We start from the raw sequence: 25989 nt of genomic DNA, 5'->3' as shown, positions 1-25989 counted from the left end.
CCATAAAATTTTTTAACACTTTAAAGATATGTTGTAGACAAGTACTTACAGGTAAGAAGGAAGCGTCAGAGGATCGTCACTTGTCCATTTGATCATCAAAGTCAAGCAACGTGGGCACGGTACCCCATACAGCACAAAATATTTTCAAAAAATATGTATAAATATTTCTATAAAAATATTGCAAGAAGCATTTTAAAATGATTTTAGGAATATTTTAAAATGGTTTGAAAACGTTTTGTGGTAACATTTTTAAGAATATTTTAAGAATCTTTTAGAAATATTTTTTAAAATGTTTTTCTTTACCATCCAGATAATATTTTCTGAAATATTTGAAATATATTTTTAAAATATTAATTTAAATATATACCTATATATATTGTTTTATTATCTTGTTCCAAAATATTTAAAAAATATTATTTTAAATTTTCTAAGTCCTTGCGGTGTGGCTTTCGCGCCGCGGTCGTTATTTCCGGCGCCGCCCGAGCAAAAATTTTCTAAGTTCTCTCGCGGAGTGTGGAGGGGGTAGCACACATGCTGGCCTGGCAGCACACGCAGCACGCAGCCTGGGTAGCGATCATGTAACTTTTTCCCTAGAGCGGAAACGTGAAAAGTGAGAAGTTTCATGTAACTATCTCTTTCTATTGGTGTTGAATAGAAAGAGATAAACTTTTCATTTTTCACGTTCCGTCCTAGGGGAAAAGATACATGATCGATCCTCTGGTTCATGGCTGCTGGCAACACTGGCAGCAGTGGCAAGCGTGGGGCGTGGGGCGTGGCAGCAGTGCAGCACTGGCAGCCAGCTGGCAGCGCAGGCAGCGATCATTCGAGCAAAAGCATTCGATCTGGCTGTATATATGTACGTGCGACTTTGTCTCTGGTCTCTGTGCGCAGTCAGTCTCGGAATTCGAATTCTCGATCTCAACTGAAAGAAGAAAGAGACGAGTTTAGTGAAAGGTAAGATATTTAATTTATTCATTTTTAATTTTGGTTTTGCTTATTATTGGTTTTCTTCCTTTCGTTATCTTTGTTTTTTTTGTGTCCTTACAAACGGAACGCGGTATATTACAACGATGCGGTAGTGCCTGTACACTCGGGCGGTAGGATGGACGAACGGAACGTGGTATATATTACAACGATCGGTAGTGCTGGTGCACTCGGACGGTAGGACGGACGAACGGAACGCGGTATATTACAACGATTCGGTAGTGCATGCACACTCGGGCGATATAACGAGAAGTATTCTAAACTCGGGCAGGAACGCGATCTGCGACACGGAGAAATTGCGGAGTCCCGTGGCTACGGTAGCGAGAGCTCTCGCGGCGAAGCCGAGCGTGCTCAACTCCGCGCAACCGAGCCGTCGGGAGTTCGTTTTGGCAGGAGATCGGGGACACCTGAGAGCACTCAGTCGAGACTCGGATATTATTTCAATCTGTACGTTAGGTTAACTTTTAAGTACGCTCTCTAGGTTATAACCTTTAAGTACACGCGTTTTTATGTAATAATATAAGGCTTGTTTGTTTCAGCTGAACTTCTTGCCTCAGTTCACCTTTTCTTTTTTTTTTCTCCAACGTGAAAAGAAGACCATACCAAAAGAAGAAGAAAAAGACGAGTTTATAGTGAAAGGTAAGATATTCAATTTAATTGTTTAACAATTTCTGTTTTGCTTGTTTTTGCCTTTTTCCTTTTGTTACCTTTGTTTCTTTTTGTGTCCTTACCGGATGTCGTTTCAATCCATTCTAGGTTTAGTATTATTTTTCAACTATTATATATAGAATGCGCATGATTTTTGAAAAGTAAGAGAACGTCTCATATTGTTTCATTTTTTGCTAGCAACTATACAATTACGTTGTTACATTGAATATATAGTCTTATTATCTCGCTTCCTTTGTAATTTGTTTAGTTTTCTGTCAACAATGTTTAATAAACGAAAAAAGACTGTGGACGTATATAGTGAAAGGCACAAGCGTCGTATAATTAGTCAGCAAACATTAAGTGACTTGAACGAAATTCATAGCCGAATTTTTAGTGAAGATAATCTTGCCGAATCTTCTACGAATGCTAATACATATTGTAATGGTGCTCAAGTCTGTGACAATAATGTACAGCTCACAGATCCTTCAAATTCTTCATCGCCAAATGACAATGTCGATTATGTTGATGATTTATTGGATATTACTAATGTAACTTATACCTCAGATATTGAACAATTCAGTGAGAATGAGTTTGAATTGGACGTAGAAATTCGGGATGATGATGATAATAACGAATATGTCGTAGTTGAAGATGAACAAGTTATTGTGGACGATGAAACAAGTAGTTTATTTGAATGTACTTCAGAACAGCGAAAAAAGAAATTACAACAAAAACTATGCATTTGGACTCAACAATTTAAAATACCATTAAATGCTGTATCCTCTTTGTTACGTATTCTGAATGAAATTCCAAATGTTACTTTGCCTATGGATGCTCGTACTTTATTGTGTACTCCACGATCTACTGATATTGTTGTTATGGGACATGGGCATTATTGTCATTTTGGGTTAACCATTGCAGTACAAAAAATTATTGAACAACGTCTTAAGATTCAGCCTTACACCTTTGATATTTTACATTTAACAATAAATATTGATGGAGCCCCTGTAGGAGAATCCACAAGTAAAAGTCTGTGGCCTATTTTATGCTCTGACTCTATGTTAAACATTGTACATCCTATTGGAATTTATTGCGGAGTAGGAAAGCCTGAAAATTGTAATGAATATCTACAGTGTTTTGTCGAAGAAGCCGTGACATTAATTAACAACGGATTTTATTACAATAATAAGACTTACGTTATTAGAATTGTTGCATTTGTATGTGATTCTCCAGCTAAGTCTTACATTCTGAATGTTAAGTATCACAGTGGTTATAATAGTTGCACTAAATGTAAAATCGAAGGTGAATGCATTGATGGCACAGTATGCTTTCCCGGATCAATTGGTCATTTAAGAACAGATGACGAATTCAAACAATTAGCTTACATAGATGATTACCAACGTGGAGAAACGATACTAAATAAATTACCTTTTGTAGGTTTAGTATCAAATGTTGTGTTAGACCCCATGCACTTAGTTTATCTGGGTGTGATGCGTACATTAATACGGCTGTGGTTATCAGGTCCTCTAGGTATTAGATTATCAGCAAATGAAATCGATCAAATTTCTAATAGGTTGCTGAATTTAAGAAAATACAAGCCTACAGAATTTGCTAGATGCCCTAGACATTTGAAAGAGTGGAGGAAATGGAAAGCCACGGAATTCAGACAATTTTTATTGTATTGGGGTCCTTTAGTGCTACAAAATATATTAAAAGACGATTTATATGATAATTTTTTAACTTTGCATGTGGCTGTGACAATACTTGCAAATTCCAGCCTAATAAAAGAATCAAATAACGTCATTTACGCAGGGGAACTTCTACAACATTTTGTACAATGTTTTGAAACTATTTACGGAAAAAGATATGTAACGTTTAACATTCATAATCTGTTGCATCTGTCGGCAGATGTACAAAAATTCGGGGCATTAGAGACCTTCAGTGCATTTGTCTTCGAAAATTATCTGAAATCGCTAAAATGTTTACTTAGAAAAGGAGAGAAACCACTTCAGCAGATTGCTAGAAGAATTTCTGAATTAGATTATATAAGCCATCAATACATACAAGATAAGGCACAAGATAACTTTAAAAAATGTAATAAAATTCGTTACATAGATAATGTTTATTTAAAGCAAGCTCATAATACAGGCCCAGTAACTTATGATTTGCATTATGAGTTTCAATATAAGATATTACAAACTAATAATTTAGTCCTAAATTCTACTGACGATCGAAATAATTGCGTACAACTTACAAATGGGATTATTGTTGAAATTTGTAACTTTGCTATATCCCAAAATAAATTATATATAATAGGCAAACAACTGGAAGAGAAAAATAAACAACTATATACAAAACCATGCTCTTCAACATTTATTAATATCAAAATTGTTACTGATTCTAATTATAAACCGGTTGAAGCATGGGTATATGAAGACATATTCTGCAAAATGTATAAAATGCCTTATCGCAGTTATATAATTCTATTTCCTATTATTCATACACAAAATGTTGCTAATTTTTAGTAAATATAAAACATATAATGAGATGTCAACAATTTTTTATTAATTTTTGTTATTGTACATTGCAATGTGGACTTCTCTATTTATTTAATAAAATCCTTAATACATACATAAATTATATTACTGAGATTTGCAAGCTGTTCGATTTTACATTCTTAAATTTTTTAAATAATTTTTGTTGCACTTTTTCATGTGTTGTTAACATTCATGTTTAGGAGTTATGATAATAAATATATTGTAAATTGAAACAATTTTTTTTATTTATCAAAAAAGTGCCATATTTTATTTCAATAAAGTTATAAACGAAAGAAACAGAAAAAGATTTCTAAATTGTAAGTTCATTAGGGAAGTCAGAAGGAATTTTTAGAAATTGTAAGATATTTTTGCTGCTTTTGTTTCTTCTTTTTTACGTAGTAAACTGAAAAGTCGACATAAAGATGTGACTGATGTTACAATGGACCAATTTTATTAAGATCTAAAGTGATGTTTTTTTTCCAACAAAAAGATGTATAAAATTTGAATATTTCCAATAAGTGAAATAAGACCGATAAGAATTAAATGGATTAAATTAGTTAGAGAAATAGCCATTTTTAATTTCACTTAAAAATATTATTAAGCTACCAAGATCTAGCTTAGACCGAATATCGAATACTTCCGTTGTCGTAGCTCTTAAAAGTAAAAACTAATTTTTTCATAAAAAACTTATTTATTTGATTGGTTTTCAAGATAAAAAAATTCTTATAGTGAGAGACTTTTATTAAGCTTCTTATAATGACTTTTATTAAGCTTCGTGAAATGTTAATTACAATATAATAATTTGTTTACCTGCATGTTAGAAAATGTTCTCTATAGTACAATTTGAAGAGGGACTTGATGTCATACCGACGATATGGCTAAATAAGGACAAAATGGTTTCGAAGTGGCCTCCGTTCTCTTCGAAAGACTCGAATAAGATTATTAAAGCAAAAAAAGAAATTATTAGCCCCGACAGAGCAATGGTACGAATATTGTGTTCTTGACGTCATCAAAACGGCAGGTCAGTCAGAAAATATTTACAAATAACAACTGTTGCTATTAAAGTGTTAACTCAAGAAATTTTAACAATTCTGTACAGGCTTATAATTTTTCTACACCAAGTAACCAGTTCAGTACGAATTTTGATCTATTGTCTTTGTAAAAAAATCTTTGCTTAAACAGTAGAAATATTTCTAAACTTGTTATTATTGTTAACCGTAAAAATACATAATGTATTGTTTTCAACAATTATTTAAGGTTTGATTCATAATTAAATTTTTGCTTTTAATGCTATTAGATGTTTGCTTCTTTTAAAAATAAATGTAATGTCATTTTAAATTATTTTTAATAGTGTTTTGTATCTCATGGAATAATTGTCTTCCAGATACTTACGAGGATGCCCAAGAAAAATTGAAATATATAGATGAAATTTCGGACGTAAGCGATGTGGATAAAATGAAACGAACTCGACATCAAAGACATAATAAATATCCTGAAACTGATATATATTACAATGACAATGATGAACAATCTCAACCAGTGAAAAAAAAAAATTGATATACCATATCCACAACAGCCATCTACCTTGTCAACAACTGCAGAAGCTGTATCTCAATCAACTAAGTCAAAAGTTAAAATAATTGAAAATAAAAAAGTCACATTTCCGAAACGTATCATAGTTGATAAGAAAGGTAACTTATAATATGTATGATTAAAATAACAGCTAGTACAATTACGTTGATTCTTTATTGTATTTATTTTGTTATTATTAATGTATGTATGTATTTATTTATTTATTATTAAGCAAGTCTATAATAATAATTATGCACTTTTCTATTACATCTTGGCTGTTATACGCATATAAACTGTTATATTTGTAAATTTTGTTCTTTTTTCGTTTTTTTTTTTATTAAAACATAATATTGTGGTTATTCATACATTTACTTCATTTAACATAAATGTAGAAAATAACAATTTTGTTTTAGATCTAACGGAGAAAAGAGAATCCAGTATGGCATCGGATATTGAAGTGCAAGCAGATCTGTCAGATTCTGGTAATGATGAATATAACGAGACTGATAAATCCAAAAATAAAAGTAAATCTGGCCAATCATTACTAGAACCATTGAAAGATATAACTGGGAAATTTTGTAGACATTCTTTCGTCAACAAAAGAGGTAACTAAATATTTACAAATATCAAATAAGTAGTTTAAGACAATTACCTCGTCTATCTGCTGAATTGTGATTATGGCAATTCCATCTTTTTTGGTTTAAAGTTCGTATTTTTAGAAAATAATTTCATTTATTTTACTTTATATTTTATTGCACTTGATTTAAGGTAGTTACTATACAATTTATGTTATGCTTTTAATTATTGAAACAAGTAATTGATAGGATATTCCATAGAATAGCAACAAATATTGACTACAATGTAGTTACAGAAGCAACTGAGGACAGAATCAGTGACATATTATTCTCTGGACACTGGAAAGATATTGAACATTAAAGTTGTAATGTTGCATAAAAATAAATTTTCTTGATTAGTATTAATGTTAGCTACAATAACGCAATAGTAAGCAATTTTATGTTAGACGGAAAAAAATATGTTAAATACATATCAACATTTATCATTTGCCATGTACAGAGTAAAGGTGCTGTGATCATAAAAAAATCAATGTTATTATGCCAATGTTTTGTACTTTTAAACTCAAGAAAATTGAACTTGCAATTCTAGATCTTAATTTTAAATTTTTATTTGCTATTAGTTTTGTAAATAGATACTTTTAAACGAATGTTATACATGTTAAATTTATGTTAGAACAAAAAAAACTGTTGCAGCCAGAAGCAGCACAGAATTATCAACGAGCAATAAATCATGTAATGGAATCACATGGGAAACAAACTCTGATACATATCAATATACAATTGGTATGTGAGACAATTTATAAGTAATCTATAGACTATAATATTTATGGGGTGCATATCAAAAGTTCCGGCCAATTATCTCAGAAAATATTGATTTATTAGAAAAATGTTTTAGATAAAAGTTAGAGGGTTTAAAGGGGGCCAATAACGAAATCTTATTAGATTTTGGATCCGGAGGCTCGTGTTGGGCCCAGGAGAGCTCAAGTTAAATTTTTTAAATAAAACCCTTATTTTTTATTGTATTATCTTTTTCTAATAATTAATTTGAACAACTTTTGTCTGTAACATTTTATATTTACTTAATACCTTTTGAGATAAAACTTGATAACTTTTTCAATATTTAGCTTACAATATCTTGATAATTATTTACACACAGTATATAGTAATTTTTAGTATATTATAATAAAACACGTATAAAAATGTAATTTTATTATTAATGTAATAAATGAATTGTTTCAGAACTGCAGACAAAAATGCTTTACAAAATAAACAATATTGAGCTACAAAATGAAACGATAATGGCAAGACTGACTGCTATGGAGAGAGATTCTCATGTAAAAATACCTCAATCACAGTTACACTTCAGCGAAGAGTTATCAAAACTATTTCCTATTAAAAAGTTCGAAAATTTGACGGATCTGGAGATAAGATTGAATAACAAAAGTTTCTTCAGCCAAGTAGTAAGTATTTCAATAAATTCATATTACTAATAACACAGGCGTATAAAAAAAATATTTTTGACCTTGGAACGAAATTAGGTGTCCTATATATCTTTGAATGCTATATACATATGAAGCTGATCTCCTTTATGTGTTACGTTAGAAATTGAAAAATAACAATTTATAATGTTTTGTGTCAACTTTACATACAATTTAACATAAATATTAAACATTTTCAGATACAGTATTTTATATCTAAAGGTGGCTATAGTAGTCATAATCTCATATGGAACATAATGAATACATGTATCACAAACACTGTTGCGGTAGAATTTAGCTATAAAGGCCAAAAGGGCAAAAAGAAATTTTATTGTACCAAATTGAATACTTGCATCCATAGTATGTAAGACTCCTGGATACTTGCCGCAGCCATGTTAGATCGTGACATTAGAGGCGAGAAATAACACGCCAAGAATTCTTGTATGCCATTTGCAAATAAAAAGATATTTAGATAAAAGAACACTTCAAATCGCTTTAGCATACTTATAATATATGCGAATAATATGACATTTATTCATTATATTGCATTTTTTATCATATTTATTTTACGGGTGTTTATTAACTGTCGAGGGAAAAAAATAGTTTTTGGACAGTTTTATGAATGTGCTAAAGCGATTTGAAATATTGTTTTATCCAAATATTTTGTTATTTATAAATGGCACGCAAAAATTATCAGCGTATCATTTCTTGCCTCTGATGTCACAATATTCAACTTGGCCGTGGAGAGCTCAGGAGCCGTAAATTTAAGATATAAAAAATGTAATTATATTTAATATTTTTAATAATATAGTTTTCTTTTGTAATAGAAGCAGCACAGTTTTCTTATCCAAGCGTTACCGACGCGGAAATTATTTCTTCCATTTCGAAATGGTTGGACAGTTCTAAGACCAGACTATCAAAGGAGAGATTACAGTAAGTTAGCAATAAAAATCAAAGATATTCAAACATTTTTTTGTTTTTGAGCTAAGCAAACATTATATTTTTTGTACTAGGACAAAATCAGCTGTTACTCTCAACATGGAATTTGACGAAAACGATGAGGAAGAAGATACTCTAGCTTAATATTAAAAGCTTGTTTTTGAGATGGGACATGGTTCCGTGCGAGTGATATAGCGAAAAATTCCAGCCTGGCATTTATTCCGCATATACCTTGATTAAGTGGTTTTTTCCCACTTTAAAAAAAGATGCTTAAAGATTTATAACAATCTGTATAGATTAATTATTTGTTTAAAAGTTTAAAGAGAAGATTCCTCTTTTTAAAAAAAGCAGAAAAAAGAAACTTCATTATATTTGAATGTATTATATTTGATTATATTAAGAACACACACAAATGTTATATATTTTTTAGTTTCTGTTATTAAAAAAAAAGATTTTATTGTTATTTTGTACAGTTTTTGTATTTTCTGTAGATTAAAACATAAGATTCTATGTATCATATAATAAATAAAAATAAGTACAATTAAATTTTGTATTCTTTATTTTACAATATTTTTAAAATATTTTTAAAAAATTTTACAAATTAATTTTAATTTCTTTTAGAAATATTTTAGGAATATTACAAAAATATTTTTGAAATATTTGTATGCCCTTTTAAACATATTTTATTTTTTAAAGCAATATTTTAAAAATATTTTACAAATATTACTGAATATATTTATTTGCAATCTTTTAAAAATATTTTAGAAAATATTTTCCTGACATGATCTGGCGGACATAGAAACATTCTAAAAATATTTTTGTGAATTATTTTAATCTTCCTAAAAAATATTTTAAAAATATTGAAAAAATATTTTGTGCTGTATGGGACTATACTCGGATGTGTTGAGGTTGTCAAATAACGAGTTGCACAGTGCTTTTGTGAATAAAGGAGTTTAATGTAAGAGAAGATTATACACGCGCTAAAGAACCGACAAGTGCTTCGGTATGCGGTGAACGGCGAAGTGCAGCTATGCTACGCTACGCGCGCAGAAGGTAAAAAGGGGGGGCGCTCGCGAGAGAGAATAGGTGGCGCATAAGTATACATGCAGTGCTTGCAATTGTTAAAACAGAAAGTCTCATCGCGCCAACGAATCCTTTGGCGGGAACATAAAATAAGAGATGAGAAATATCCTCAACAGGATGACCGCCGCGGCTTGAGAGAGCAGTTTTTTCAGATGGACGCGCGGTTGTACGCACACTCAAAATACAAAAGAAACAATTAGGAAAGCGGTTTTTATCTTTTCCTAGATAAAGAAAAAGAACTTTGTCAAAAAAGTTGTTAAAATAAACGTTCTTAAACATTAAAAAAATGTTTAATGTTAATAAAACATTTATTTAATGTTAAAAAAACATTTTTTAATGTTAACAAACGTTTATTTAATATTAAAAACACATTTTTTTAATGTTAAAAAAACATTTTTTAAAATATTAAAATAAATATTTTTTTAATAAGAAAAAAAGGATCTATCCCATTAATTTAAACGTTTTTTAAATATTTTTTTTCATTACTAAAAATGTTTTTAAAAACGTTTAAAAAATATTTTTTTGCTACTTGGGGTGCCGAACATGAGATCCAGATTCGAATCGCGCTGTCCACGAGAGCCCACCCTCGACATAGTATCCGTGTTGACGCAAATGAATTCCTCATCGCTCATCATATCATACAGAAGGTCACCATTGCCACTTGTAGTCGGACAGTTCCAAGCTATGTTATAAGCATTCATATCTCCCAAAATAATGGTATCATTATTATTGCAACCCAGAGCGCGAAAAACTGGCTGGAGGTCACGTCTCGTCATAGCCTCACGCGGGTGCCTGTAGACAGCAACAATATTTAAATTATGACTAAGATTTTTGGTCCTCACGCAAACAACGTCATATCCCACCGGCAAGGCTCCCGAGACAGGAAGGATCTCAAATTCCAAGTGACTCCGGAATGAGATGGATACACCTCCACTACCAAGACGATTTTTGCTATTTACCGTCCTATAATTGGAGAAAAAAACTTGATTGAGGCCGGAACACCTGGTCTCAGTAAGGATGACAATGTCATATTCCAAAATATTTTTGGTTAACTCGTCCCTGCTACTTAGATAACCCCAGCAATTCCACAGAAGGAGCTTCAATTATGCTAAGGGAAAGGTCGAAGACCTCCCTTGTTTAACCGAGGAATACCCTGGTTCCTTACGTCTGTACAATTCTCTTCTGACAATGGTGTTTTCTTCGTTGCTTCCATAATTCGGAGCTGGTGTCAAGTTCCACTGGCCACCCTGTTCAGTTTGCAAGAGCGTCCCAATCAAAATTTCTCTTGCTTCCGGAAATCTCTGCAACAGCTGCAGCATACTGCTCAGCACCTCGTCAACCAAACCGCGGGAGGTGTCCACGCCCTCGCGGTTCCTTGCAAAATCTCCCCTCACAATCTGCGCCCAAGACGATCCATTACGCATCGCAGAAAGGGCGATACCCTTCTTCTCCCTGGAAATCTCACCGGCGCGGGTGTCAAAGCGACCATAGTAGTTGCCAGCACTATTCGACGGAGCAGGTGCACTTCTCGGTCTCGAACGAGTCGTGCGACCGACGGATCCGGTCGCATCATCACGGAGGGGGGGTTCCCGTCCTCCATTTCTAGTCTCCACGCCTTTGTCCGAAGGGTCGGATCTCTGCGGCAATTCAGGCCAGGCCCTCGGCTCTCTAAATCTGTCTCGGGGTCTCTTGGAAGGGTCCTCTCCCTCAACAATCCGCCTCGCACTATGGAACGAAACATTTTTGTATGCCATGACTATATTTATATTTTTTTTATACACCGGGCAACCTCTATAAGTAGATTTGTGTTGATCCTCACAGTTGCAACAGCGGACCGGTCTGTCACAATGTCCATGGAACTTATCCCCGCAAACTATACAACGAGTCTCAGACTTGCATGCAATCTTAGTGTGTCCGTATCTAAAACAGTTGAAACACTGACGAGTTTGTGGTACGTACGGTCTGACTCGCAGTGCTACCCCATTTCTAAAAATTGACAGATCGCGGATCTTATCAGCCTTGAAAGTAATAATTATATTGTCCGTGGCAACGAGCGTCGTCCTCTGGGTATCAGGGTTCCAATTTCGTCGATACATCCTGTCCATTTTAATTATATTGGATCTGTTTTGAATCACTGCCCACAGATCCGGAATCGTCGTAGGCCAGTCAGCGATGACACCCCTTTACAAATAATAGAACGCTGTTCCAAGTGAGCTTTTAATTTCAGCTCATTAATCTTATCTAAAATGTCCAGCGCCCGATTAGCGTCTGTGAAGTCCTTAAACTCTGCTTCAGCAGAGAAATGATTAATCATCTCTAGTGTTAGTGGAAAAATTTATAATTCGTTAAGAATCATCCAGATTTTTATTCGATTCTTACCTTTAGTCGTAGTGGTATGGTCAGGAGGGAGACGTAAAACAATTTTAGCAATACCCTTGTGATCGTCCTCGAATCGAACGAACCGTTGCGCGTCGACATTGTTGCCAAGTAAGTTTTTTCTTAAAGTAAAGTCAATAATAATATACGATTCCTTGTCCTGAGTCGGCCGGCCATTATCCATTGTATTGGCACAAGGCACAATCACTTGATTCACGTGATCAACAGGTGCCGGCGGCGTGACGCCGGTAATACTATCAACATTGCTAACATTACTCTGGGTCGCTTGGTTTATAAAAAGATCGCGACCGCGATCCTCCTCACTAACTGTGACATTAACATCGACTTCCATAACGTCCTGGGGCGTTAAAATATCCGTGTCAATTCCTAAATTACGTCGTTTAGATAACTTCACGTCCCTCTGCTGCTTTGAAATAAGATCTCTTCGGTTCTTAACCGCAATCCGATCCGCGTCCAATGAATCCAATGTCCTAAACTCTTGAGTGATCTTGTCAAATTCCTTCTCAGTCACACTGGTACGCATTCTTTTGGCTATATTAGTCGAATCATCGTCGGCAGTACGGAGTCTATCACGTACACGTCGCGTGTCAACAGGATCCGATGTACCCATGTTATACTTATCGATTAAGTAATGATGCTCCCCCTCCGAGGGGGGGAGCGATAATTATAGAAAAATAGGGGCCCTCCCGAAAAAGGTCCACACCTCTCAAACCCCCCTGACACGCCTCTCTGCAAGACAACGCAGGTGAAAAGCACGCGCAAACAAGCAACCGGACCACGCGAGCAGAGGGCACACACGTCCGTCTCCAACGGCGGCTCAAGCCGAACTCCTTATTGACTCCAACACATATCTAGGTTAATTGACTGTGACAGCGCGCTGAACGCACTGTCTGCACTGTGCGCAGTACACACACATATACATATGTATGTACAACATATCGCGTCGCGTAAAGAGTCACGGTCGGTCTCGCTCCGCGCGTACTTGGCGCGAGACACTACCATGTCTCTTGATTGGATTTAGGTTAGCTGACTGTGACAGCGCGCTGAACGCACTGTCTGCACCATGGTGTAAGTAGACAGGTGAAGCATTCCCGACGCTGCGCACTCGTTCAGTTTTTGAGCCAATCAGCGCGCGACCCGTTTTGCAAGAAAAGCAATATGGCTGCTCCCATCAGCGCGTCATCCGTTATGTCCGATACCCGTCGCGTGCGTCTGTTGTGCGGAAAAAATCGTGTGTGCGTAACCACAATATGTGTACGTAATCCAACCATAAATATAAACTGATAAACAATTAAACCTACCTAACTTAAACAAGGTAGGATAATATTTGATTAAAATTCCTGATTTGGTTACGCAAATTTAATTGTCATTATAGTTTATTTATGTATTAAACTCTTTTCTTCTGTCCTGATTTGGTCAGGTAGGTTTAACCCTTAAAGTGCATAGGTTTTTTCAGTATTTTCTAAGTGCATTGTACGTGGGTCTGTCACGTACAACGCTATTTTTCCCTATCTTAAAGTATTTTTAAAAATCTAAAAAAATTCATGAAACATCTGTCTACATTGCAATTAACGATTTTATAGTAATTTTGATAAACATCGTTTATTTAATAGCTTCTGACAGGCTTGCAAGTTTTACAGTTACGAGCAGATATCACTTTGGGTCGGACGCCGTATGCAGCTTAAGGGTTAATCGTTTATTAGTTTATTCATTTATTCCGTTTTTCCTGCCTTAGTTGGGTTATGTAGGTTTAATTGTCATTAATTAATTTATTTATTTAAGGTTTTATTATATTTCATTAAATATATATTTAAAATTTTACATGATTCGCGCAGAGGATACGGCCATTTTTATTTCTTATAATCGAATTTAACTTTAAAGTGAGCGCCTACGGGTCACCTCCTGATTGGTTTAACCGCCAAACCTGCCGCCATTATGCGCAATACTTCACCTGTCTATTTACACCATGGTCTGCACTGCGTGCAGTACACACATGTTATCGAAACTGGCGATACTAGCACCGCCAGTGTCGAAAAAGTGAAAAGGACGCGACTCCAGCGCCATAAAAGTGACACTAGAGATATGAGAGACGACGACGTATCTTCCCACTCGGCATGTAATATTTCAAAGGCATTTCTGCAAAATTTCATTTGAAATATTACATCTTTCATTAATATTTCAGAAATTTTTCACGACCGTTTCTACATCATTTCGGCAATGTTTCAATGTCCGCAATTATTTCAAATGCGACCATGCTGAAAGATTTCGGCAATGTTATAAAGTATTTCTCAAATATATCTACGAAATATTGCGGAAACATTTCAGAGATGTTTCAAATACATTTTACACTAAAAAAATGTTTCGTATTAGCAAACAAAATTTTCTTACTGACGCAAAAACTATTTGTTGATATGTGAAAAATAAAATATTTTATTACCGGAACAAAAAAAATATATTAAGCCGTATATGTGCGTATAGCCGTCGCGCGTTTGTCCGAAGAAATCCGCTCTCTCAACCGGTCACCCATCCAAGTAGTATACCGGCGCCTTGTCGCTTGACATCGATGATCGAACAGGGTAGTGGTGATCCTCTGACTCTGACGCTTCTTTCTTTCTTATACTTGCTTATTTTGGTGAGCATAAAGCTATCGCATAACAATATTAACAATACAGATATACGAATAAATATTTTTTGCCAGTCAGCGTCAAATATTATTTTATATTAAATATTATTAAATATTTTATATTTTATATTAAAAATGCCATATGACAAAATTTGGAATATCAGAAAATTCTTAACAAAAGAGAAAAAATGCAATAATTATATAATAATAAATTTAATTTTTTATAAGTTTTAAAGTCTGTCAGCAACTTTTCGGAAATATTACAAATGCAATGTTGTATGTGAAACATTCAAAAATATAACGCGTGCAATGCAAACGTAATAATATTTTTATCATGTATCAGAAATGTTTCTAAACCAATTTTTCATTACCGACGCAATCTTTCGGAGATTTTTCACAGGTATTTTAGATGCGGTGTTGCGTTCGATATGTTACAGAAATATTATTCGTGCAAAGTAAACGTAATAGTGCTTTTGTAGTGCTTTGGAAATGTTTCTGAAATATTGCATCTGCTACATTTTTTTTGCAATATTACAGAAACTTATAAATATTGTAAACAACTTTCTGAAAGATTTCAGACATATTGTTAATGCAATATTGCAAAAAACATGGTGCAGGTACATTTTTGAAATATTTTAGATGCATAGTTGCAAGTGAGATGTTAATGAAGTGTTTCTGCATTGTTTCCGAATATTTCAATATTTCAGCAACATAACATGCAGAGTGGGTTAACGACGTATCTTAACATAAAATTTTCATATTTGGACTTTGCGTCGCAATATCTCCGCTCGTAGGACACGTAGCGGAAAAATGAAAACATTTTTCTTTATATATCGACCCCAACCCAGGTAGCAAGACTCGTCATTTTGACGTCAATTGACGTCAAAAGTCTGTCATTTTGACGTCTTTTGACGTCATTTGACGTCAAAATGACGAGTGCTTGCTACCTGGGAAGCTATCGATCAAGCCTACTTGGAACTTAATCCGTTCACTCGTTATTGAGATCTCAACATCTCGAGTACTCGCAACTCGTCGCGTCGCGTAAAAGAGTCACGGTCGGTCTCGCTCCGCGTGTACTTGGCGCGAAACACCACCGTGTCTCTTGATAATCATAAAATAGTATTTTAGTTAAGATATATAATCAAGAAAAACAAAACTTGTGATATGTATTGTAACATATAGTCAAGAAAAACTAAAAGAAACTAAAATATTTTGTATTTGAATATTGACTTTTATGAATAAGGTTATAATATTTTTAAAATAAATTTTAGAAGCATTATTTTTATATTTAGCATAAATATTTATTTGATACTTTTTAATAATATTTACTATTACTTACAGTTATTATTTCTATAATTATTTATAACATAAATTAAAAACATATTTGATAACATTGATGATAATTATTTACAATTTATTTTTAAATATTTATTACTAGATTTTTCGCCCGCTCTATTCCTCTCTCCCCAAACTCACCCATTAATTAGGAGCACCAATAAAACCCCATGAAACCACCAATTTTCAACCCCATAGTAGCCATCCCCATAAAATTAGTAAAATTTTGGTACCAGTTTTATCAAAATCATCAACAAAAAATTAGAAAAATTTTGGCACTGGTTTCAAGAAAGTTGATCCATTAATAAAAAATTGAACTTATCCTTCAAAAATTAAAAAAATTTTGGCACTGGTTTCAAGAAAATCGGTCAATTAATACTTATTATTTCTCGAAATTTGAATAATTTCCAAACTGGTTTCCAAAAAATTGGTAACGAAAAATTATAGTAGGTATAATAGGGGAGTATATGAACCCGGGAGCTCCGAGGGGTGGTGAGGGAGGAGGGTATCGGATTGCGCGGGAAGTAAGCGGGGAGGAGGGGGTATCAGTTAATGCGGGAAAGTGAGGGGGGAGGGGGTATTGGATTACACAAAGGTATCGGATTACACAAAGGTATCGGATTACACAAGGGTATCGGATTACACAAGGGTATCGGATTACACAAGGGTATCGGATTACACAAGGGTATCGGATTACACAAGGGTATCGGATTACATAAGGGTATCGGATTACGCGGGGGGAAGGGGGAGGGGGGTGACATTGACATACCACGTGTATGACTTACCGGGATGACTCACGTGTATGACTCACGTGCACAAGTAGGGCGTGGGGGGTCCGCGTGGGGGTGCGCGGTCGCGCCGCGGGGTCCGCGTGGCGGTCCGCAATCGCGCCACGGGGTCCGTTCGCAACGACGCACAATGGGTAAGACTAACTCGATAGCGCACTACGTAGGAGCGTGTTTTGTCGATGACGCATCGAACCTGTCGGGACATGATTCGCGGGCGTCGTAAACAAATTTTTCCTACGAAAAGGGGGTGTTATCGCGTAGACTAAACAATTTCGCACTATTTTTTTACGACGCAGTACGTAAAACAAAGGAAGAAATGACGGATCGACGATGAACGACCCGATTATGCATCGAAGCGATGATAAAATTTAGGTAGGGATGGCAGTGAAGAGCATAAATGAGTTCCGTTACCCGGTGAGCTACGGTGCAGAGCGGTGCAGATGAGCGCGCTACCTCTAGGTCGGTTACCGACCTACTTACAGCCACGGTCGATAAAAGGTTCAAATACAGAACCGCGAACGCGTAAAAATGATCAGTCACGCTGTATTGCTCGCGCGTGCATTTGATTAAAAGAACATTTTTAATACAATTTGATACACACAATTAATATTTATTACATTCAATATAACAATCATAGGTGATTATGTAATTATAATTGTATTATGCATCTGCAACTATTATTCCACCGACTAAGTATATGTTTACTGGAATAATATAATTATAGATAATATGATAATTATAATTACAACATAATTACCTATAATTATTCTATTGTATATGAAAAATTGTTTCGCGATATTTTATAATTTTTACGATGTCGTATTATTTTCAGTATCTTATTTATAAGTAAATAAAATATTAAAATTAAAAGCTAAGTAATGTTACGGCCGATATTTCGAGCAATATTAGGGTATTAATAAAAAGCTATATATACATTTTGAATTATAATTATCGAGTCAACGTTTCGACCTACTTGGTCTTTCTTAGGGCATTACATTCAAACTTACAAGTAATATAAATAAAAATAATAATAACTGTTAGAGTTCACATTATCAACACTGAAAATTATAGTCATCGCCGATGGAACGATTACGACATGCAAAAGAAATAAAGTCAAAGCCAACTTCGAATTAAACGCCGTCACAGGCCACATAATTAAAATAATTGTTACCGATTACAATAAATCCTGATCTGAGTTGCAGCTGACGGAGATGCTAATTTCGTGCATTTTCTGTATATTTTAAAAGGGGCAGTCCTTTGTATGATCCTGGTATCAGCCATGCTCAACGTCGGAAATTGTCATGTCCAATATTAAATGGAAGTAGAGATCGGTTTTGCGTCAAGAACCTTTTAAAATATACAGAAAATGCACGAAATTAGCATCTCCGTCAACTGCAACTCAGATCAGGATTTATTGCAATAGGTAACTGTGCACTCCGCGATCGGGTTTCGATTCGCGAGCGCAGTTGGCTGGTACAGCCTTGTAAAAAGGACTCGGCAATCAAGGTATTGGTGAGAGGAACAACTACGAAGAGATGCGGTATTGGTTGTATCGAAAATTTAATGTGTTACTGTGTCGAGGTGTCGAGAAGTTCTGAGGCGAGCGGTATTCACAATAGGTATCTAGGCGGTAATTGCGAGCGCGCGAAGAGAGGGAAGGTTCGCCGAATAACGCGAGTATGTCCGAGGAGAAATTCGGGTACAGGTAGCTGTCGCGGAATACGTCGGGTCCGACAAGGTCTCGGAGATCAACAACAGGAACGAAAACACGGCGAGCAATACAATCTAACGCTCGAAATCAACGGATGGGGCGAGAGATATTTCGCGATTCCTGAACATACCGCCCGCCTCGAATGCTTACATTCGAAACGAGAATTATAATACAGTGAGAACTTACGTCTAAATACATAATAAACTTAAATCTAAAGACAGAGTTTATACAATGAAAATTAATTCTAAATACATTGGCGCTTTATATTTATACATATGTACATCTCGGTGTCGTGACCGAAAGATGGGTCGCATCACGGCCGCGAACCGCCCGCCTTGACCGCTTCCTTTTCGGTTTCGATATTGATATCGATCGGCAGGAAACACAGCTTGACAATGGGTCGCTTATATTCGGAGCGTGCGGTTTTGACGGTAACGACGCGTGTCAGCCCATCATCCCCGGGATGACAAACGGTAATACGTCCGAGTTCCCAATGACTTGGGGGGGCGAGCGGATTACGTAAGAGAACGATCTGACCAACTTTGGCCAGGTTGTGGATAACGCGCCACTTCGGGCGTTGTTGGAGCGTATGCAAGTAGTCGCTCACCCAAGACCTCCAAAAACCTTCAGTAATTTTTTGTACGAGTTGCCAACGCGAAAGCCGATTCTCAGCGATGTCGAGCACGCTCGGTTCCGGAATTACGACAAGATTGGCACCGATCAAAAAATGACCGGGCGTAAGGGCGCTATAATCGTCGAGACTCTCGGACATTGATGAAATCGGCCGCGAATTTAAACATGCTTCGACTCGGCACAATAGCGTATTCATCTCCTCGTACGTCAGCGTGTGGGAGCCTACGCATCGCTTCAAGTGATATTTGACGCTACGGACTCCTGCCTCCCATAATCCGCCGAAATGTGGAGCCGCAGGAGGGAGGAAATGCCACGCTATCTGATCGCCTGCTAATCGGTTCAAAAAATTGGGATCGCGCACGGCAGCGTTACAAGCGGCGACGAGCTCTCGTTCGGCGCCCTGAAATGTCGTACCATTATCGGAGTACATGCTATGTGGACGTCCGCGTCGAGCTGTAAATCTGGTAAACGCCGCGAGGAAAGCTGCCGAGCTGTAATCGCTTACTAACTCGAGGTGAATCGCTTTCGTTGTCATGCAAATGAACAAGGCGATGTAGGCTTTGTGAGCCTTATGACCGCGTCCTTTCGCAGATCGTACGAGTATCGGTCCGGCATAATCGACTCCGGTATGTTCGAAAGCTCGCGAAGATCGATTAACTCGAACGTCTGGTAAGTTGCCCATGAGTTCCGCCGGGACGATAGCCTTTTCGCGAGCGCATTTAACGCAGCGGTATAGAACCGCTCGGACGGTTGCTCTAGCGCGCAAAATCCAGAATTCGGTACGGAGGTGAGCGAGGGTAATGTGCGGGCCTCCGTGGAGTGTGGTATGGTGAGCATGCGATATGATGAGAGATAACAAAGGATGAGACTGCAGGACGATTGGATGTTTGGCTGAATCGGGGAGATCGGACTTTTGAAGCCGCCCTCCGACTCGTATGAGGCCATCGGTGTCGAGATACGGGTTGAGTGCGACAAGTGAGCTTGATTTGGAAACGCGACTGTTTGCTGTTAAACTCGCAGTTTCTTGCGGAAATGTTTCACCCTGAATCTCCTTGAGCCAAAAGATCTTGGCAGTTTGAATTTCGCGTGGAGCTAATGCGAGCGATAGATTGACCTCCGCACTGCTATCCGGTATGGAATTGAGGCGAGAACGAAGGATCTTGGCGAACCGCATGAGATATGCCGTCACGCGCAGAAGCTTAGTCCACGAGGAATAGCGAGTCGCGAGATCCCACGGTTCGATAGCACGCGCGACGCAAGCGTGCACGACGACTCGGTTTTCCCGTGATATTTCAGATTCGATTGGCGACGAGCATGACGTCGGCCAGTGCTCAGGGGATTTTTTAAGCCAGGAGGGCCCCGACCACCACAGGGCGCAATCGGCAAATTCACTAGGGCGCAAACCGCGAGATGCGCAGTCGGCGGGATTATCCGCCGTCGGAACATGGTGCCAGATTGCTTTCGGTAAAAGCTGTTGAACTTTGGCTACTCGATTAGCAACGAAAACTTTCCATCGTGATGGAGACTGCTTGAGCCACGCTAATACAATACGTGCATCTATCCAACAGTGATATCGGAGATTGGGAATGTCGAGATTCGAAAGAACGAAGGACATCAACTGTGCGAGCAGTAACGCGCCGCAAAGCTCGAGTCGCGGTACGCTTATTGTTTTGATTGGAGCGACCTTTGATTTCGCGACGAGTATGCAAACGATAACGGGGCCGTTTCTCGGTACGAGACGGAGATATACGACCGCGGCGTAAGCCTTTGTCGACGCATCCGAAAACCCGTGAATCTCACAATCAGCGATGTTAGAACCGTAGTTTGTCCAGCGAGGAATCGATATAAGTTTGAGACGCGGTAATTGACTGTGATATTCGCGCCATTGTTCTAGGAGATCACCGGGCAACACGTCGTCCCAATCGCATTTTAGGGCCCATAGGCGTTGCATGAATATTTTCGCGACAACGATAACGGGGGTCACCCATCCTAACGGGTCGAACAATTTAGCGATAGTGGAAAGCACCGCACGTTTCGTCTGCCCCGGATTCGGTGGGGTCGTTACGCGGAAATGGAAAGAATCGCTTTCGGGATTCCACGCGACGCCTAATATCTTTAGAGGCTCGTCGGCGTGTAGATCCTTGTCGCGCGCGAGACCATGATCTGAGGGATCAATGTCGGAAAGCAACTCGGGACAATTACTTGCCCATTTGCGTAACCAGAAGCCGCCCTTTGCCAGGAGAGCAATCAACTGATCGCGAATTTTAAGCGCGAGTTCACGGTTGTCCGCTCCGAACGTACAGTCGTCGACGTACGTTAAGAGAAGCAAAACTAGAGCGGCCAACGGAAATTCGTCTCCGTGATCCTTTACGAGCTGTAGCAGAACGCGAAGCGCGAGGTACGGGGCGGAGGCAGTGCCGTATGTTACGGTGAGCAACCGGTAATCCGCGACTGGCTCGGAGGGCGACGAGCGCCAGAGAATTCGTTGGTAGTCTACGTCGCGATTATCGATTAGAATTTGCCGGTACATTTTAGCGATGTCGGCAGTAAAGACAAACTGATGCTGACGCCATAACAGAATGACGGCGGCAAGATCCCTCTGTAGCTTAGGACCGATTAGCAAATGATGGTTCAACGAGGTACCGTTCGATGTAGCGCAGGAAGCATTAAATACAACCCGAAGCTGAGTGGTGACGCTGCTCTCACGAAAGACAGCGTGGTGCGGAATATAATAGACTTGAGAGTGACTCGATTGTGAGTCGGTATCGCTAACTTTCGTCATATGACCGAGCTTCTCGTATTCGTCGAGGAATTCGCGATATAACGCGGCTTTATTTTGTTCGCGAAGAAGTCGACGCTCCGAGCGAACTAAACTTGCTAACGCGGTAAAGCGGGATTCGCCAAGATCTATAGGGGGGCCGGCTTTGAACGGTAGCCGAACGACGTATCGTCCCTCCGGCGTGCGAGAATGAGTAGCGGCGAAATGCTCTTTGCACTGTTGCTCTTCGGGACTTAAATGCTTTTTATGAGGGACTTATTCGATCTCCCAGAAGCGGCGAAGATCGAGATCCAGGTTTTCAAGGATTGTTCCGTGATGAATGTGAACGGGATCGGGATGGAGGGATTGAGCTGGAGCGATAGGCCCGGAAAGTATCCAGCCGAAAGCGGTATTTTGCGCGATAGGCTTGCTTGCATTTCCTTTACGGACACCGTCTAATATAAGCATGCCGTATAAATCAGCTCCGATAATTACATCGATTGGATCAGAGCTCATGGGATTCCTATCCGCTAGCGTTAGGTCAGAGATATGCGCCCATTTTGACGTCGATTGAACGCGATTCGGTGCGTACTTTGACAGCGATGTGACTATATACGCGGTCGTCGAGAATGCAGGTTTGTCGCCGAAAGAGGCGGTTACACAAATATGTGCGGCAGAATGCGACAACGATTGCGATTCTCCGATTCCGGTAATACGGGTAGTTTGCTTCACTTTCGCGAGACGCAACCGCTGAGCGATATTTTCCGAAATTAAAGTCGCGACGGAACCTTGGTCGAGCAAAGCGCGGGCATAAACGAAGCGACCTTGTGGAGAGTAAACACGAACTCGAGCGGTTGCCAAAAGTACGGTTGACTTCGGCGTCATCGTATTCGAAATTAAATGAGACGCGATTTCGTTAGCTGTCGATTTCGGTAGCTCGGTACTCGTTGATTCGACGGTAGGAGCGGACTCTACGCTAGCCTGCTTTGCATCGTCCGTGAAATGCAGTAGGGTGTGATGTCGCTTATGACACGTTTTGCAGGATCGCGCGTTCTTACAATCCTTCATCGAATGTTTACACCCGAAGCAATTGATACAACGATTCTCTTTCTTTACATATTCGTATCGTTGCGACGGAGTATACGCTAAGAATGACGGACATTGATATAGTAAGTGCGAGGATTTGCACAGCGGGCACGCAAGGTTCGCAGTGGTTGTCGAATGAGAAGCGATCGATTTCGATTTAGACGACGGTTGAGATGTCTCGGATTTCGGAGGCGAGATCGCCTCGAAAGCACGGATACGCGATTCTAAAAATTTATCCAACTCGTCATATGTCGGGTAATCGACGGTCTCGCTCAACTGTAATTCCCACGCTTTCCGGGAAAATTTGTCTAATTTTTGCGAGATCAGAAATACGAGGATATCGCTCCACGTATCGACGGGACGATCGAGATTTTTGAGCGCTTGAACTGAGGCATTCGCTTTGTCACGCAGATTCTGAAGGTCTTTGAAGGTTTCGGACGCGAGCTGTGGCAACGAAAATAACGTTTGCAAATGACCGTTAATCAACCGACGTTTGTTCTCATAACGCGACGTAATGATATTCCATGCCACGGTAAAATTCGCGTCGGTAATCGCGAGATGGTTGAGCGCGCTACTTGCATCTCCCGTTAAACTTGAGCAGAGATAATGCATCCGATCTACATTAGAAATATTGCGATTGTCGATAATCATCGATTTAAAACGATCGCGAAAGCTTTCCCAGCGGTCGAAAGATCCGTTGAAGGTCGGTAGGTTGATCCGCGGAAGCTGAGGCGTCGGACGGTGGATGAAATCTGAAGCGTGACTTACGTTAAGGTCGGCCGCGTCTACGCCAGAAACCTGGGCCAGTACCTCGGACATGTAGTCAAGCGCTTCGTCGAACTGATCCTCACAGGCTTGGAATTGGTCGCTGCAGAAGTAAGGCAGCTCCTTGGCTGTGCTCACGTCGAGGGATGCCCGGATCTCAGCGTCCAAGTCCAGCGATTGCGAGAACTTCTCCTTGAGGGCTGTGATTCGGCTCTGCAACACCGCCTTGGTCATCTTGGCGTGACCCAGTTTTTTAAGATTGGTCATGGTACGAGCAATTGACCCCATCAGTTGGGTTTGCTTCGCCAGGAGCTTGTCGGCTGAGGACGCCATGGCGAACGGGTATCGTCACTCCGCACCTCGAGCGTCGTATCCGATATGATAGTCTTCTTGACTCCGAATCCGGCTCGAAGGACCAAAATGTGCACTCCGCGATCGGGTTTCGATTCACGAGCGCGGTTGGCTGGTACAGCCTTGTAAAAAGGACTCGGCAATCAAGGTATTGGTGAGAGGAACGACTACGAAGAGATGCGGTATTGGTTGTATCGAAAATTTAATGTGTTACTGTGTCGAGGTATCGAGAAGTTCTGAGGCGAGCGGTATTCACAATAGGTATCTAGGCGGTAATTGCGAGCGCGCGAAGAGAGGGAAGGTTCGCCGAATAACGCGAGTATGTCCGAGGAGAAATTCGGGTACAGGTAGCTGTCGCGGAATACGTCGGGTCCGACAAGGTCTCGGAGATCAACAACAGGAACGAAAACACGGCGAGCAATACAATCTAACGCTCGAAATCAACGGATGGGGCGAGAGATATTTCGCGATTCCTGAACAGTAACAATTATTGTAATTATGCGGCCTGTGACGGCGTTTAATTCGAAGTTGGCTTTGACCTTATTTCTTTTGCGTGTCGTAATCGTTCATCGGCGATGACTATAATTTTCAGTGTTGATAATGTGAACTCTAACAGTTATTATTATTTTTATTTATATTACTTGTAAGTTTGAATGTAATGCCCTGAGGAAGACCAAATAGGTCGAAACGTTGGCTTGATAATTGCAATTCAAAATGTATATATAGCTTTTTATTAATACCCTAATTAATTAATATTGCTCGGAATATCGGCCGTAACATTACTTAGCTTTTGCTTTCGACGAGCAATAACACGTCCTATTTTTTTATATTAAAATTAAAGTAGGTAAATTAAGGATTAATTGGATACGAAATCTATTTTGTAATATTTTATGAATTCCTAGATTCTTCTAATTTGAACATTAAGTTTATAATGCGATTTTTATCCATTTTTGCTTTTTACAAAATGTCTTTCCTAACATTGAAATATATTCTTATATAAGAAGAAAATATTTTTATATGTAAGTGATGGTATCTCGTGTTTATGGTAATTGGAATTATTTTCTGCAAAAGAGAAGCCATTTTTATGTGCTATAAATTGTGAAGAAGTATATAAAGTCTGCGATATTATCACGTAGCTGTTAACCATTATTTTCACTAATATTATATTATTTTTATTATCTTTTTTATACAAAAAATTAAGGATTAAACGGATAGAAAGATATTCGTAACATGATATATGTTGTCGAGATGTTTCGAGTTTCGAGATGTTCCTTGTCTTAATATTTGGTGGTTCTGAAAAGAACCGATTGTTTTGCTTGGCCCTGGAGCGAATTTTAATAATCCGTCCAGTAATCATTTCTTTCGATAATATGATATATCGTGCACTAACATATAGCGTTTTCGATTTTCGATTTGTTGACTCGACCCGACTCGGGTCAGATTAAAAGATCGGAGAAATGATAATGAAATATTAAAATCTGCCACGATAATGCTAAGAATCTTTGATCGATGTTAAGGAACGCTTTCTGTTATGATAGTTTAGTCATCAAGTTTCAAACCGAACTTTCGATCTGACCGAATCCGGTAGAATCAACAAACAAAAGACGCTAATACGTGGCGATCGTCTTTTGTCAAATGACGTTAAACAAAAGCTCTGCGCATAGTTGCCTCAGTCAGCATTTTGTCTTGCGACTTGGTGCAGTAATGTTGAGCGAAATCCAGCGTG

General features: G+C 38.3%; 4 protein-coding genes across 12 annotated transcripts; 1 reads left to right on the top strand and 3 right to left on the bottom strand.

Annotated features, from left to right (window-relative positions):
* Positions 1 to 778: 778 nt before the first annotated feature.
* On the top strand, positions 779 to 9279 carry LOC139785156 (uncharacterized). Of its 9 annotated transcripts, XM_071724303.1 has the most exons (12): positions 779 to 954; positions 1080 to 1184; positions 1256 to 1431; positions 1524 to 1623; positions 4991 to 5190; positions 5554 to 5860; positions 6155 to 6346; positions 7010 to 7099; positions 7556 to 7776; positions 7995 to 8154; positions 8622 to 8727; positions 8808 to 9279. In XM_071724303.1, the coding sequence occupies exons 7-12, from the start codon at positions 6181 to 6183 to the stop codon at positions 8875 to 8877; spliced, it is 813 nt and encodes a 270-aa protein (XP_071580404.1). In that variant the 5' UTR covers positions 779 to 954; positions 1080 to 1184; positions 1256 to 1431; positions 1524 to 1623; positions 4991 to 5190; positions 5554 to 5860; positions 6155 to 6180; the 3' UTR covers positions 8878 to 9279. The 9 variants fall into 9 exon arrangements, 8 of the variants coding, with proteins under 8 accessions (XP_071580404.1, XP_071580405.1, XP_071580406.1 ...); XM_071724304.1 differs by having other exon boundaries at positions 1080 to 1431; positions 5007 to 5190; XM_071724305.1 differs by having other exon boundaries at positions 1080 to 1431; positions 1509 to 1623; positions 5007 to 5190.
* A 1064-nt stretch (positions 9280 to 10343) lies between these two features.
* LOC139785160 (uncharacterized) lies at positions 10344 to 13220 on the bottom strand. The gene is made up of 2 exons (XM_071724310.1): positions 10680 to 13220; positions 10344 to 10608 (listed from the first exon to the last, which is right to left on the bottom strand). Exon 1 carries the CDS (start codon positions 11919 to 11921, stop codon positions 10920 to 10922), a length of 1002 nt encoding a protein of 333 aa, XP_071580411.1. The 5' UTR covers positions 11922 to 13220; the 3' UTR covers positions 10344 to 10608; positions 10680 to 10919.
* A 5763-nt stretch (positions 13221 to 18983) lies between these two features.
* LOC139785157 (uncharacterized) lies at positions 18984 to 22085 on the bottom strand. Its single transcript, XM_071724308.1, has one exon. It carries the CDS (start codon positions 22083 to 22085, stop codon positions 18984 to 18986), a length of 3102 nt encoding a protein of 1033 aa, XP_071580409.1.
* A 252-nt stretch (positions 22086 to 22337) lies between these two features.
* LOC139785169 (uncharacterized) lies at positions 22338 to 24245 on the bottom strand. The gene has a single exon (XM_071724319.1). It carries the CDS (start codon positions 24243 to 24245, stop codon positions 22338 to 22340), a length of 1908 nt encoding a protein of 635 aa, XP_071580420.1.
* Positions 24246 to 25989: the final 1744 nt, after the last annotated feature.

The sequence above is a fragment of the Temnothorax nylanderi genome, unplaced genomic scaffold (assembly GCF_030848795.1).
Source record: "Temnothorax nylanderi isolate EJ_2023f unplaced genomic scaffold, tnyl_v1.0 TNYL_tig0746_pilon, whole genome shotgun sequence".
In the NCBI taxonomy this organism is placed as follows: domain Eukaryota; kingdom Metazoa; phylum Arthropoda; class Insecta; order Hymenoptera; family Formicidae; genus Temnothorax; species Temnothorax nylanderi.
Note: the sequence above shows the minus strand (reverse complement) of the source record. Positions and strands in the feature narration are given on the sequence as shown.